At 36.1% G+C, this 14,587-nt stretch overlaps 2 protein-coding genes and 2 non-coding genes across 4 annotated transcripts; 1 reads left to right on the top strand and 3 right to left on the bottom strand.

The window, feature by feature from the left end:
- Positions 1–183: 183 nt before the first annotated feature.
- Positions 184–1,380, top strand: LOC120169180 (cytochrome b-c1 complex subunit 6-like). The gene is made up of 2 exons (XM_039177392.1): positions 184–610; positions 1,334–1,380. Exons 1-2 carry the CDS (start codon positions 184–186, stop codon positions 1,378–1,380), a joined length of 474 nt encoding a protein of 157 aa, XP_039033323.1.
- A 557-nt stretch (positions 1,381–1,937) lies between these two features.
- On the bottom strand, positions 1,938–2,021 carry TRNAL-CAA. The gene has a single exon. It is a non-coding gene; the product is annotated as a tRNA-Leu (tRNA).
- A 923-nt stretch (positions 2,022–2,944) lies between these two features.
- Positions 2,945–3,028, bottom strand: TRNAL-CAA. Its single transcript has one exon. It is a non-coding gene; the product is annotated as a tRNA-Leu (tRNA).
- Positions 3,029–3,651: 623 nt separating this feature from the next.
- Positions 3,652–11,519, bottom strand: LOC120169208 (increased DNA methylation 1-like). Its single transcript, XM_039177414.1, is given in 11 exon segments — positions 3,652–3,848; positions 3,850–4,107; positions 4,109–4,358; positions 4,435–4,636; positions 4,744–4,843; positions 5,027–5,113; positions 5,419–5,660; positions 6,062–6,144; positions 6,678–6,801; positions 7,416–10,194; positions 11,248–11,519. Coding segments are annotated over 10 exon segments (4,197 nt in total). The 5' UTR covers positions 10,164–10,194; positions 11,248–11,519; the 3' UTR covers positions 3,652–3,745.
- Positions 11,520–14,587: the final 3,068 nt, after the last annotated feature.

The raw sequence follows: 14,587 nt of genomic DNA, 5'->3' as shown, positions 1-14,587 counted from the left end.
TAACCCAAAAATATTAAAAATTGAAGAGAGAAAAAAATGGAATTTCAACGCGGGGGGGTTTAGGAGGTCTTAAGCAGAGCAAGCCGGCAATGGTGAAAAGTTTTCTACTACTCGTCAATCCAAAACCACCTTGACCCGCCATCTTACCCACCGATTCCAACTCACCCAAATCCCCAGAGCACAATGTCCTCTCAAGATCTGGACCCGAAACAATCCACTGACCCCGAAACCCTTAACGAGCCAGAACCCAAGCAACCCCCAAATGAAGAATCAGAAGCTGGAGGAGGAGGAGGAGAAGAAGAAGAAGATGAAGAAGGGGAGTGCGGGTTTTGCTTGTTCATGAAAGCAGGAGGATGCAAAGAGAGCTTTATTGGGTGGGAGAATTGCATCCGAGAAGCTGAAGAAAACAAGGAAGACATTGTGGAAAAATGCTTTGAAGCAACTGCAGCTTTGAAGAAGTGTATGGAGGCTCACTCCGATTACTACGAGCCGATTTTACGAGCCGAGAGAAAGGCAGAGGAACAGGCTATTATTGAATTGGAGAAAGAAAAGGAGGAGATGGATTTGGGGTCTCAGGAAGATTCCAAGGATTTGCAGAAGAAATCAGAAGGTTAGTGAATTTTGGGCATAGTTGAGGGTTTATCATAGTGATTTTTTAGGAATTAAGCGAAATGCATGTCTTTTTAATACCAAATGTTATTGTTTTATGGATGATGGAATAGTATCATCAGAAACTGGAATAAATTTTCATACTTATTGGAACTAATTGGTTGTTGGATTACACAATTTGGATAGTTATCTATTCCAAAGATTTGAAATTGAAACCTTTAAATTCGAGATCCAGGTTCTAAATGTCTGTATTTGATAAAAATCTTTTCGTTTCATAGTAGTGAATGTATGGTTAAGTATTTACGATGTTAGCTCTTTTATGCTGTTATATTTGCATATGAAATTAGTTTAACCATGCTATCCAAGTACAAAAACCCAACAATATCTATATCAATCCCCATACACTTGCATCCTTTCTTTGTGTACTTTGATCTTCCATGCCTTACGAAAATTAGCCAGAATTGCTGAACCACCACGCCGATGGAATAGGAAAGATAGTTTTACGGTTCAAGGATTAAGGCTCAGTTTGTTTGGTGCTTTTTCTGTTTTATTTTATATTTCTTGCTTTACTTGACAATCAAAGAGCAGAAGTGTCCTAACTAATTGTAAACGAATCTTGCTTGCCAATCAGTTGATATGTTGTTGAAGAAAAGGAAATCTAGAGCCTGTTGGCTATGACTATATGTTTATGAATGGTATTCTTAGCACTGGTTTCTTGTCACAGGGCATAGATATATGCTTATAGTGAAGATTATCTTTTATGGGATTTGAATAGAATAGAGAGAAGCATCCTGAGCTTCATGCAATCCCTTTTAAGAGTAGGCATCTATTAGGTCTGGGATTCAAATTCCAACATCTACAACCGCTTCTTCTATTCTCAGGCCAAGGCTTCTTATGTAAAAAGGAAACACCTAGTGATCTTCTCTTTGATGGATCGTTGCAAAACGACATCTTGACTTTGTTTGAGCTGTACAAGATGAAATTCTCATATATGGTTCTCAAGGGGGTGTCCTTAGTTTACCTATCTCAATAAATTCTATGATTGGTTCGTAGGATACCTCGAGATTCAGCCGATTGCAGATGATATAACTATAAAAATATGTTCCTAATTATGTTAACATATTTTGTTGTCGAGGAATTACTCTTGTTTTTTAGCTGTACAAGTTGCTACAAGATTTGCTATGACTTTTTACTGTCGTCCAACCGTAACTCTGTGCTTCCTCCATTAGCTATATATTTGGAAATTTGTATTATTGTAGTCACAGTCTAAATGCACATCGAACATGATTTAAAAATAAAAAAGGAATTTTTATGGCTGACGGAAAAATTGTCAGAAGTGGGATCTGAACCCACGCCCCCGTTAGAGGACCAGAACTTGAGTCTGGCGCCATAGACCACTCGGCCACCCTGACTTTACATTTATTTTCGAACTCCTATACAATGTCCTAACAATGAATGATATGAAAATGGAGCTTACAAAGAATATTCAACATGCCCCCATCCTATCAAACAAACCTGAAACTACAAAGGTATGCACGCCTAAGACAAGCCAGGTATCTATAGAACAAGGTCAAGCTAGAAGCTGCCACCTATCCAGAAAAGCAACAGCAATGAATCAAACCCAACTATAAGGGCAACGACTGCTAGAGTAATACGAATCGAATCACCTGATGCAATGATTCCTCGTGGCGAAGACCTTGCTCTCGCAAGTGAACTGAGCAACAAGACCAAACAGGAAACAGGTGCTAATGCACCAAAGGACTAACACATAACACATTGTCCAGTGCGGTTAGTCAGGACCTGTAGCTCCTCCTACCAACAAGTCAATCAATCCTAAAGTTGATCAAGTTGGACTGTAAGGTCCCCTCTAACGACTAACGTTACCTCCAAGTCCAACTTATTGATGGAAGCTCATCAGGGTTTAATGGGGGCACAAGAGAGACTTGTTAGAGTCCCCTCTAAGGTTTCCTCCAAGTCCAACTTCTTATTAATGGAAGCTCCTCATGGCTTAATGGGACATAAGAGACTTGAAGCCTTGTGAAGACTAAAACAAGAGAAGGAAACACTATCTTTAATTTGGCCTGTACGCTTGCATCCTCTCTTGGTTTACTTTGTTCTTCCATACCTTATGCAAATTAGCCATAATTGCTGAACTGAGAGCATTGTTAATGCCATGATGCACTGAGACACGAGTTTTGCCCACCAAATCGATGAAATAGGAAGCCGCTTCTTCTATTCTCAGGCCAAGGCTTGTTTATATAAAAAGGAAACATCTAGAGAACTTCTCTTTCATGGATCGTTGCAAAATGGGGAAAAATTGGCTGAAAAAAAAAACTGTCAGAAGTGGGATTTGAACCCACGCCCTCGCTAGAGGACCAGAACTTGAGTCTGGCGCCTTAGACCACTCGGCCACCCTAACTTCACATTCAATTGTATAAGATTATTTATATAATTCTTATATAATATTCCGTAATCAATTTCATGAAAATGGACATGCAAAGACGGTTCAAGATGCACCCACCTTATCAAACGAACAAGACCAAGCTGGAAGCTGCCACCTACCCAGAAAAGCAACAACAAGGAATCAAACTTGACAATAAGGGCAACAATCATTAGGGTGATATGAATCGAATCACCCGATGCATTGATTCCTCATTGCGAAGACCTTCCTCTCACAAGTGAACCCAACAACAAGAATAAACGGAAACCGGTGCTAGTACATCAAAGGACCAACAGAAGGACATATAATGCCTTGTCTGATGCGGTTAGTTCGTACCTGATGCTCCTCCTACCAATAAGTGATCAAGTTGGACTCCAAGGTTACCTCCAAGTCCAACTTATTAATGGAAGGTCCTCAGGTTTTAATGGGGCACAAGAGACACTTGAGGCTTGTGACGGACACTAAAGCAACAAGAGAACGAAACACTATCGACCGTTTACTCGATCACGTTTCTTTGCTCTTACATTGTATGTATTGTATGCTAAACACAAATGAGATATGATAAAGGTGCTGCATTAACCTTGTTTATCAAGCATGATGGATTTCCAAAACTTTCATATCATGTTTTCCAATCATAGAAAAAATAGAACTTGGATTTTCCAAAATTTACAATTGCATTCTACTTATACATACAATTCAGCCTTTCTGTAGCTGCTCCTCCACAAAAACCCGTGTCTCATTAAAAATACAAGAGTTCTTAAAACCAGAAGCTAATTCCAAATCTTGTTCTTCACAGGACCTCTGAAAATTGTTCCTGCAATCCGGTATCCGGCATCTCAACTATTACATTCTTCTCTTTTACCGCCTCTTCATCCATTTCAGCACCATGGTTATCATGATGAAGAAGATTGGTTTGCCGTGTAGACTCCACTTCTGTTACAGTGTCAGCTTCATTGTCGCCACGGCAACCATCAGAGAATTGTATACATTCATCTACTGGCTTTCCCTTCGTACAGATACCTAGTCTACCACTTTCTATAACTTGTAAGGCTGGGATAACACAGATTCTCTGCATTAGAATCAGCTATTTCCCTTGTACCATCGATTTCCAATTCTTGTAGATTCATGTCTCCAATGAACTCGGTTACTATTTTCGCACAAGCTTCAATTGAATAAATGTTATCATCCAAAAGCTGCAAAGAATCGGCTAATTGATCTCCTACAGAATGAATGTCTATGCCTGTTGATTCTTCGTGTCTCAAATGTTTGGTCAAATCATCTTGTTGCAAAGATGATGTATTGCCGGCTTCTGTATAATCACAGGGATCAGATTTTGTTTCTTCAAACTCGAAGAATGATGAACTTTAAGAGGTTTGTGAAGTTACCTGATTGTCCATCGGCGTTGTTGAATTGATACAAGGGCTTCGAAAGCAATATCGATCCGGGAAACACCATCAAGTTGATTTTATTAAGTCTTTTTCTTTCCTCGTCCTCCACCGGCTTGAAACCAAAACCCTTGGTCCATGTTTCCACTACATTCGGAATGGCAGTTATCACGAGCTTTTCCACCTTGAATGAGATGAGCAGCTAGAGCACACATAGATTCCAAGGTGGTTACAAACATGAGAGGTGCAGGTTGAACCGCTGCTATAAAGAGCCATCAAAGCACACGGATAATGGAAAAGAGGACATACCTCTTCAATAACATTCATAAGGCTTCGACACATTCCTTGACGACGGTACTTGCTGCAAGTTGCAATAAGAGGCATCTCTGCAACTGCTACCCCATGTATCCTAGTACAAATGATGGAGAAAAACCGAAAGTAAACCGATATGTGGATGAAGTAGAAGGTTCAAACTTCAAAACAGATTGAAACATTATGTCGGAAAACCTGAAAGATAATTGCTTAATAAACTAGAAGGGGTAGGCTAATGTCGTATAAAATGATCTAAATAACTAATTACCTACTATACTACCTTATTGATGCCACAGATATAACCACATCATCCTTCTCCAATACAAGAGAGTAAAATCCGGAAAAATTCAAGCGTGCAAATTCTGACCTGATCGTTTAAAAAAAACGTGAATCAGAAGCGATCCAAAAATCAGAAAAGAGAAATTATGAACCATGTAAGAGACAAATCAAGAACTACATGACACTGAAAAGAAATAAACCAAAATAACCAGTTTTCTACAAACTATATGCCATGGTAACCCTGCATGAAATGAACAAAAAATAATGTAATCATCAAACCAGACAATATGCAAGGAGTATCGGGAAAAAAATGTCTCGAAATGTAAAAGATAGGCCCAGAAAATTGAAAATGATGATAAAAAGGAAATAAATCAAAAAGACCAGGTGTCTCACCCCCAGTTGTACATGAGATGGGGCATCATGTCGACACCTGTTCTTGGATCAACCATAGACAGAAAGCATTCTTCCATGATAGACAGTGCAACGGCCAGTATTGAGTTGCATTCAGCCTTCAGGGCCAGCCTTTGAGCTGACTGAATTTTCTGATCTTCATGAATACATCTAAGAAGCGTCCAAGAAAAGCCATCAGAGAGGTGATTAATAATCCCGAGACGAGAACTAAGACCGGAGTGAAGCTGCAAATACCAGTGAAACTTGGCTTCAGAACTTATAATGTGCATAACGTGGAAAACACCAAGCTACAGTAACAGATCTCCAAGCCTAAATGGCAAAGCTTCAATGAGCTTGTAAAGGCAAGCAGTAATATTTCCATAGGTCTAAATGAGACTAACAATCAAACTCGAAAAACTTTAAGCAAAACATATTAAAGGGTAGTAATTCAAACAGACAACCAACACGATAAAAGCTATGAATATATATGCAAAGACTTAAACCCACACCTACCTCATTGCAGATTCAAAATAAAAGTTACGAGGGCAAAGACTTATGAACAGAATATTGGAACTATTTAGCATGCTAAATCCAACAGATACTTTACATCATAATCAGAGTCGAGGAGTTTGAATCTCAAAAGTACCTCTTTGCAGCTTCCTCCACAAAGCCAGGTATCAGAAACCTTTTCTTCAAACTGACTTTTATCGTTCAGGCATGCCTTATGATCTGTTTAGAAAAACAGTGTGATAAGCTGGGAAATTAGGAAAACAAATCACCCAGTATCATAAAATCACTCAAATTAAAATGGTACATGGGCACTTTCAGCAAAAAGCCTGAAGTTAAGAGAACCAAGCACATTCAAAGAGCACAACAGGGTAGTTTAGTGTATCTTATTCTCTATTTTTACACTTTCAGCCTATCGTTACTCATGTACCATGACACTCCTGCTTCTCGATGATCATTAAAAATCTCAATTTTTTTCTTAAAGGAAAAAAAAATTATGCAGAGAAAAAGTCTTCGTAAAGATTTTCAATGTTATGCTCTACAAAAGATATACCAATTTGGCCAAAAGATTATTCATTTTTTGGTTTCATCACTGAGAAAACTAAATCAAAAAACAAATGGAAGAAAAATGCTCTTTAAAAACAGTGACTAGTAGCCTGTTCCAAGTGCAAATCATATGTCAAGAAACTCTATGCTGACTTAATAAATAATCTAAAGTTTTCAGAGGAAATGTCATGCTGACGGGAAAGAATTACATTTGTGTTCACACTGTGAACATTTGAATGAATCAAGTGAACTTGAAGCATCTTTATCATCAACAAAATTGCCACATATCCAACAAGTGCAATTTGAGCAATACCAACTGCCTTCTGGTAGTTCCTGAAAGCAACAAATTGAAGAACACAAAATAATTAGCAACAAATAAAAGGCACCTGCTATTGGACTCCTTAAGCCCTATTAAACAATCATCAATGAGATCTATCACATAGAATGTGCACCAGCTATGCGTGATTCTAACTTGTTTATCTTTTTACTCTTAAAGCTCATTATGTTGGTGTCTAAGAGAGTATACTTGATTGTTATTCTTAATGCTCTTAAACATCATCATTCATTCGAAAATATATAACCATGCAAAAGATGGCATGGCTTAAACTCTCACAGGTTTTTTGGTTGTTGAGGCAAATTAAATCAATTTCAAAGTAATGATTCCTATACTTTTTGTCGTATTACAAGCTCAGAAGCTAAAATTAATATATGGAACATTTGAAGCCAAAAATGAAATTTTACCAAGTATAGCCCTTTGTAATTGCAAAAGAAACTTGCAAGACTAAACAACGATAAGTGAGACTAGGCCAAATATATTTTGGCACAAGTAAAATTAGTGAAGCTGCAAGAAAAGGAAAGAAAATAAGGAGAATAATCATGAATAAAGATCAGTTATAGGAAGAAAGTGTAGGTTGATGCAAAAGAACATAAGTCAGCAAAGAACAAACCTCCATAGAAAGGCAAGCCGGATGAAAAGTAGAAGGGCAGTTGTCGCAACAAATCAGTTCACCAACATCCCCACATATGCCACAGGAATCATCGTTTTGATCATTTTCGTCAGCTTCCACCTTCTGAATCCCATCTTTTCTGGTCTTGTACTCCGCAGACCATGCCTGCAGCTGACATAAAGTGAAAGGCTGACCAGATTCCATGAAAAGATTCATGCATGGACGGTTAAACTTGAATCCAGCATGATTCTTAAACTCACAAACTGATAGCACCCTATTGCAACAACTGCATGCTATTCCGTCCCAGGAAACAAGACCATCTTTAACGATAGCATCATCCTTGGGGTTCCGATATTGAATGACATCATTCAGAGAAATAACCCTAGCTAAGATCAACCATGAGAGCACTGTCCTGGATTCAATATTGTACAACTTAACTTCAGTAATTTGCTTCCCTCCTTTACCCATGCCTCGAGGAAGCAGCTTGCAGCGGCTCTTCTTGCTCTTGAACTTGGTCCGAGCCCTTTTTTTGGGGCCCTTCAATTTAGATCTGGTAGCACTCAAGCTCAAGTCTTTGTTTCTTATTATAGCAGAAACCAACAGATCATCATCTTTAATTTGGCATTTAGTTGATTTCTTTTGTCGGTTTTTAGAACCATCACGATTTCCAAAACTTCTCTTAAACTTCGAGCCTTTTTTCTCCACTTGTTGCAGGGAAGAGCCAAGAGACGAGGACCTCTGTAAATTTCCTTTGGTTACAAAGGACTCTTGGACCTTTTTTGAATTTAACTCCGCATGGCATGTGTCAGCATCATGATGATCAATCGTATGAGGAGTATAAGAATGTGAAATACCACTTTGGTTTAACGCAGCTAATCTAAGTTCAGATATATTTCTGGATCTCCTGCATGCCTTCTTTTCCAAAATAACTCCTTGTAAATAACTTCTATCCTTTGTTTCAAACTTCAATGCTTCGGTGAACTTCTCAAACCGGTATTCATCATGCCCAGATGTTTTATCATTTTCCTCCAAAGACTCGAATGATATATCTCCTGGAGCTTCATTAGGAATTCTCACGTTACATTCAGAAATTTGTTTGTTAGAACTTGGAGAGCTTGTGTTGCTATATTGGTAAGCAGTAGCAGATTCAGAACCCTGAAGTACGTCAGAAACATCTCCAGAAGCAACATGATCAATATGCTTAAAACTGCCTACCTGGCCATAGGTTTCATCTGACCCACGAGCATATGATGAAGTTATATGCCGACCGTTGAACTTGCAATCAAAAGTTTCTGACATGGTGGCAGTATCTTCCAAACACACACCTACTTGGCCAGCCGAATAAACAGATACACCTTTCATTGTCCCACTACTCATTTTATCATAGAAGTTTAACAAACTTCCCTTGCCAGATAGCCCATTATAGGCATTGTAACTCCTCTCAGAAGCTGTCAATGAGCTTTCAGCAGCCAGAGAATAATCACAGAGCTGAGTTGGCATATGTCCCTGAGAATAGAACTTTTCCATGGTAATCTTTTTCCTCTGTGAGAGAACGGCATCATTTTTCTTGTTCTTTTGAATAGCTAAACTGCTCACTGCTTTAACCTCATCTCCCTTTCTTAATGAACCGATCTTCCTATTAACAAATACAACATTTACAAAGGGGTCTAATATAGTCCAATAATGAGCCAATGTATGAGGAAGGTTCAGTTGGTTAAATTCTTTCTCAATATTCGCAAACATATCTAATAGATCAGACCAGAACTGTCTCATATCAGTCCATTTCTTACCATTGTTATCCAGCGTGAAGTTGTGCCAATCAGCCAACAGAACCTGGCCAAAAAACCTCCAAACATTAGGGAATTCACGAAACAGCCTCCCCTCGGGTGATCTATAAACTGTTTCCACATAAGTCCTACAGGGTCTTTTACGTCTCTCAATAGACCAGCCTGCTCTTCTTAGTAAGTGAAAAACATGGATCTGAAGAAGAGGACGAGGATCCTTCTTAGTGTCTATTGCCCCAGAAATATTACAATCCCCCACTCCAGATGATGAAAAACCATAAAGTCTTTCCTCCACACATAAAGGAGACTCGAACTTCTCCATGCCAGCGGCAGGAGTAGAAACCATAAGCCTTGATGCAAAACTCTCCTGCGAAACAGGCAAAGCCATAGCTTTACCTCTTCCCTTTCCCACATGCCGCTTCAACAGAAGACAACTAGATGTAGCCCCCTTAGACGATGATTCAAATAAATGGCGTGTAACAGTTTGGTAAACAGAATCCATAGGTGTCGAGGGCGAACCACTAACAACTTCGTTCTGCTGCAATAGTGCATTCAAAACCATTCCCCTTTCAGCTTTACTTGTAGAAACTTCATCCACGCAGAACTTTGTTAGCTTCACATTCCCATTCAGGTCATCTCTCTCTGCCAAAGCAAATCTTTTGGGAAAGCTACCTAATGCAGAAATTCCACCATAACTCTCAATTAGTGCATTAGCATCCTCCTGGTATAAATTTTTTGAGCAAGACCAGCTTGTTACAGCTGAGTTTGCACTATAAGAACATAGTGGTTTATCTATTTTCTTGCTATGCTCACATTCAAAATTAATTACACCAGTCATAAGACGCTTTTTACTTGTGCTGCCACCATCATTTCCAAATAAAACCTTCGTAAAAATTCCGTGCTCATCATGTGCCCCCTCAAAACCATCAGCATGTAGATCTTCTGTATCTGCACTAAATGACATCTCTGCTAAATGCAATCCAACTTTGCACAACCTACAAGCGAGCAATAATAAAAGACATGAGACATTCCTCCAGAAAAAATGTTTCAGATTCAAACCATCTATCAATTGGTAACAAAAGAGCAAAATGAAGATCTATAAAGAAGAAAACTAATACATAGTTAATTATTATTTAACTCTTTTTTTTACAAATTTGTATTTAACTCTTTCCTATATCACATATGGGCTGTTAATAAGTTTGTGTCAAACAAAAAGGTTTCCAAAAATGTGAACTTTATATTATCCTAATATAAACATGCACCAACTATATACTCTATCTTGTTGCTTTAAGCCTTCTTTCCTTCCTTCTCGCAAAGTCGCATGAAAAATAGAATGATAAAGCGACGAAACTTCTTTTAACTGCAATGCTGCCCCAAATTTTCAATAATTCAATTGACAAAAAATATCAACTTTAAAAATTTTAACTTAGATGTCTTTTTCCTCACTTTCTGTGCACTTTTATAAGCTAGGTATAACAGACATATTGAATCTTTGTTGCCATTGCCATGGATGGAATTGTGAAATCAGATATTCACCAACATTTCAAAAGAAACTCCTAACCTGTTATGACACTATTCGATCGGAAAAAAGTTCATCATATGTATAATTAGTTCAGATATAACAAAAGAAAATCGAAAAATTCATACTCAAATCACAATAAACTGCATATCAGGCAGTCTGCATCTTCAGTGTATTTGGAACAAAAATAAAAATAATAATTGTAAATTCAACAATGCACCAGTTAAAGAAACAGTAGTAGTAAATTTGGAATAAAAAATTTGAAGTTTTATAGGAGCTATAATGCTTTTCATCACCAGTTTATCTATCATGTTTCAATAGCCTGAATTCAAATAAAAATCCTAAAGTGTCCTTAAAAAGGGAAAAAGATTAGTTGAGTTGAAAAATCACTTGAAATGGTAAAGGAAATCAAAATCCAAAAATCCCAGGACCTAAAAGTAAAAACCAAACCAGATGCAGCTCAAACCCAGAAACCAAACACCCAAACTTCCAAAACTTTATCCAAAAACTTGGAGCAAAAAGAGCTAACCTTTACAATGCATGTTCTGATCAACATGCAAAAGTAGGTCAAGGAACAAACTCTGCTTTAGGGTTCAAGAGCTGAAATGGGTTCATCTTTGAAAAAGAGGATAGAATATTAAGATAAAGCTTTAAAAATAGCAGAAAAATGGGATTTTTCTTCTTTCTTTTTGCTTTGTCTTCATCAGCAAACATACAAAGGACTAAAGCCGCAACTTTGAAACCGTAAGCCTTGCAAAAATAAACTAAATAGTGCTCTACAGTGTAATAGATCCATTAGAGTGTATATTCGCGGTTATTTTTATTCAAAGTGCCTAAATAAATACTCAATAAGATAATTATAATAACAGTAATATTTAATTATAAAAACATCATACTGTATCAAAACATGATCGTTTGTTGGATCAAAAGAGTAGATTAAGAAGAAGAAAAAACATGTTTTGATAAGTAACTGTCCAACAGTTGTTGCATCAAATTTCCAGCATGGTGGAAAAGTTGGGGAAAGTCTAGGGAATACAGCTAGATTTGATTATTTTAAAATTTGGTTACACATATATTAAATTCAGGGTAAATTACACATTTAGTATTTCCAATATTACTTTTATTTCATTTTGTTATTTCAATATTATGCCTGACATGATATTTTGGTTTTACTTTGTTCACTCATTAAAGAATTAATGGTGATGTTGACGTGTTATTATAAGATAGTATCGTTTCATCATTGAATTGTTTTAAAAATATCATGTCAATAGTTATGTTGATTTTTTAACAACGTATGACTAAAATGAAACCAAAACGTAATGTTATGTATGATTTTGAAAAAAAAAATAGTTGAGTGATCAAAATAAAACAAAAGTTTTGAGTGTTAAGCATGTAATTTACCCTTAAATTTAATATAAAAAGAATATATCTATGCTCAATTTGTGATATAGAAAAGTTGGGTTTAATTATTATAAATATACTTTAATTAAAACTGAAATTATATTTAGTATAATGCTTAATTATTTAATTTTAAAACAACAAATTTGGAAAAGAAAATAATAAAACATCTTATGAAGACAATAAATAAATGGGTTAATTCAGGTTATGGATCCAATCCATCTAGGCCCAATTTTGTTTTTCTTACATCAGTATATTTAGGCTGTATTTATCTCTCTAAAAATATTTTCTTTATTTATTTTATGAAAATAATTTATAAATAAATAATATTTTCTTTAAATTAACTAACCTTTATAAAAGAGTAAATCGCTCTCCATAAAATAATTTAATATAAGAAATATGATTTTTTACATTAAAAATTAATATCAATAGAATGGAATATTATTATGCCGATATTTTATTTAATTTCAATTTTTAAAAATGTTAAAATGTTGATCCTAAAATATTATATTTTTTATATTTAATCATCCACTAAATTATTCTTTTATTCTTATTTTTGGAACAATATAGGATATACATTCAAGACAATCAATAAAATATAACGGTGAGTGACTAGTGATAGCCTGATAAACAATTAAGATAACAACATATAGAGATAGATCATTTAGACATTCCCGAACATCAGAAATAAAGGAGGAGAACAGAGAAAGTATCCAAAATGAACAAATGAAAAATCAGTCTCCTCTTAATCGTAGTCCCGTCCTAACATCACGAGAAGAATTAAGAGATGACAAAAGACAAATCGTCGAAAAGAAATCATGACCCAGACGAAGGAAAATATGACCAAAGGATGACATTGTTGGAAGAACGATATCAAGAATCGGGTAGATAGTAAATATTCAATCCACACAATAGACTTATGGTGAACCAAAAAAATCAGTATCTATCAAGGAATCTCAATAGAATTACAGACCAAGAGGAATACCAATGAAAGAAACTTACACCAAAAATCTGAAAGTATAGGTATCCATAACATCTTTTACTAAAGAAAGGATCTAAGAGAAAATATTATTATAAAATAGGCTTAAATATATAAAAGGTGATCAATCTAGGCTCGTTTTTTTAGTTAAGTGCCTAACATTTATTTCGTTACAGTTTAATGCCTAGCGTTTCGTTCAGTTACTCAAAATGGGTCAAGTCGTGACGGACCGTTAGTTTTATCCGTTAAGTGACATGTGTCACAATTTGGTAATTTTAAAATTTTTATATAAAATTAAAAATTTATATATTTTTTAAAATATAAAACACATAAATTTTGAAATAACCTCAAAACTTTGAAAACCTTCATTTCAACCCCAAAACCCAAGTTGACCGCCTACCTTTGCCTTCGACGAAGCTCCACTCGACCTCACCTCACCTCGACGACCAAAATCCCTATGAAATCGTGACTAATCAATGGTTAACTGACAGCGAATCGACGTTTTATATCTAACAAACCCTGGGATGAAAATCTCAATCGATTTTAACGGTCAATCGATGACAACTACGGTGACTTATAACTAGGATGATGGCAAGGACTACGTCAGCGGTGGTGGTCGTGGCCGGAAAGGGAGACGGCGGCAAGTTAGTGTTAGGATTTGAGGATTTTAGGGATTTTGAGGCTTTTTTGTAATCTAAAAGAAATAAGGGATTTGTTTATAAATATAATAATATTTTTAATATTTTTTAAAAAAATAAATTTCAAAATTATCATATTGTGACACGTGTCACTTAACAGAGAAAACTAACGGTCCGTCACGGTTTGACTCATTTTTAGTAACAGAGTGAAACGTTAGACACCAAACTGGAACGAAATAAACATTAGTCACTAAATTAGAAAAACGATATAGGTTAGTCACCTTTTGTATATTTAAATATAACTTGAAAACAACAAAATCAAACAACGAAGAAACTTGTATGTATTAATTTATTTAATCATCATATATGTCAGATAACATTCAAAACTCGCACTAAAATTTATTTTATGATTTATCAAATATAATCATTGATCCTCTTATCTTAAGTTACTAATCCATCGTCCAAAGCGTATCATCTTTATATGCATTATTCAAACTCTTTGCCTATAAAATGTGAAATTGTAATCTACGCAGCAACGGATCCACAGTTATTTGAGGTGGATATGTGTCCATCCTAAAATTTAAATTTTCTTCAGTTAATTATATATTTTACTAATGGTGTCTACCTCAGAGATTTAAATAGCAGTCTGCAATCGCGATAGCGCCCGTTATATAGCAGTAGCGGTTTCCTCCGAAAACGCTATTATTTAACCGCGATGCCCGCAATCACTGCAATAGCGCCTGCTATGCTCAATATATAGAGGCATCAATGCCCTCCAAAAATGCGACCGTGGCCGTGATTTAAATCTTTGATCAACCCTAAAATTTATTTGTGTCCAACCCATTAAAAAAGTT

Source organism: Hibiscus syriacus, unplaced genomic scaffold, assembly GCF_006381635.1.
Source record: "Hibiscus syriacus cultivar Baekdansim isolate YM2019G1 unplaced genomic scaffold, ASM638163v2 tig00111754_pilon, whole genome shotgun sequence".
Classification (NCBI taxonomy): domain Eukaryota; kingdom Viridiplantae; phylum Streptophyta; class Magnoliopsida; order Malvales; family Malvaceae; genus Hibiscus; species Hibiscus syriacus.
This window is presented reverse-complemented; position numbering and strand designations above follow the sequence as displayed.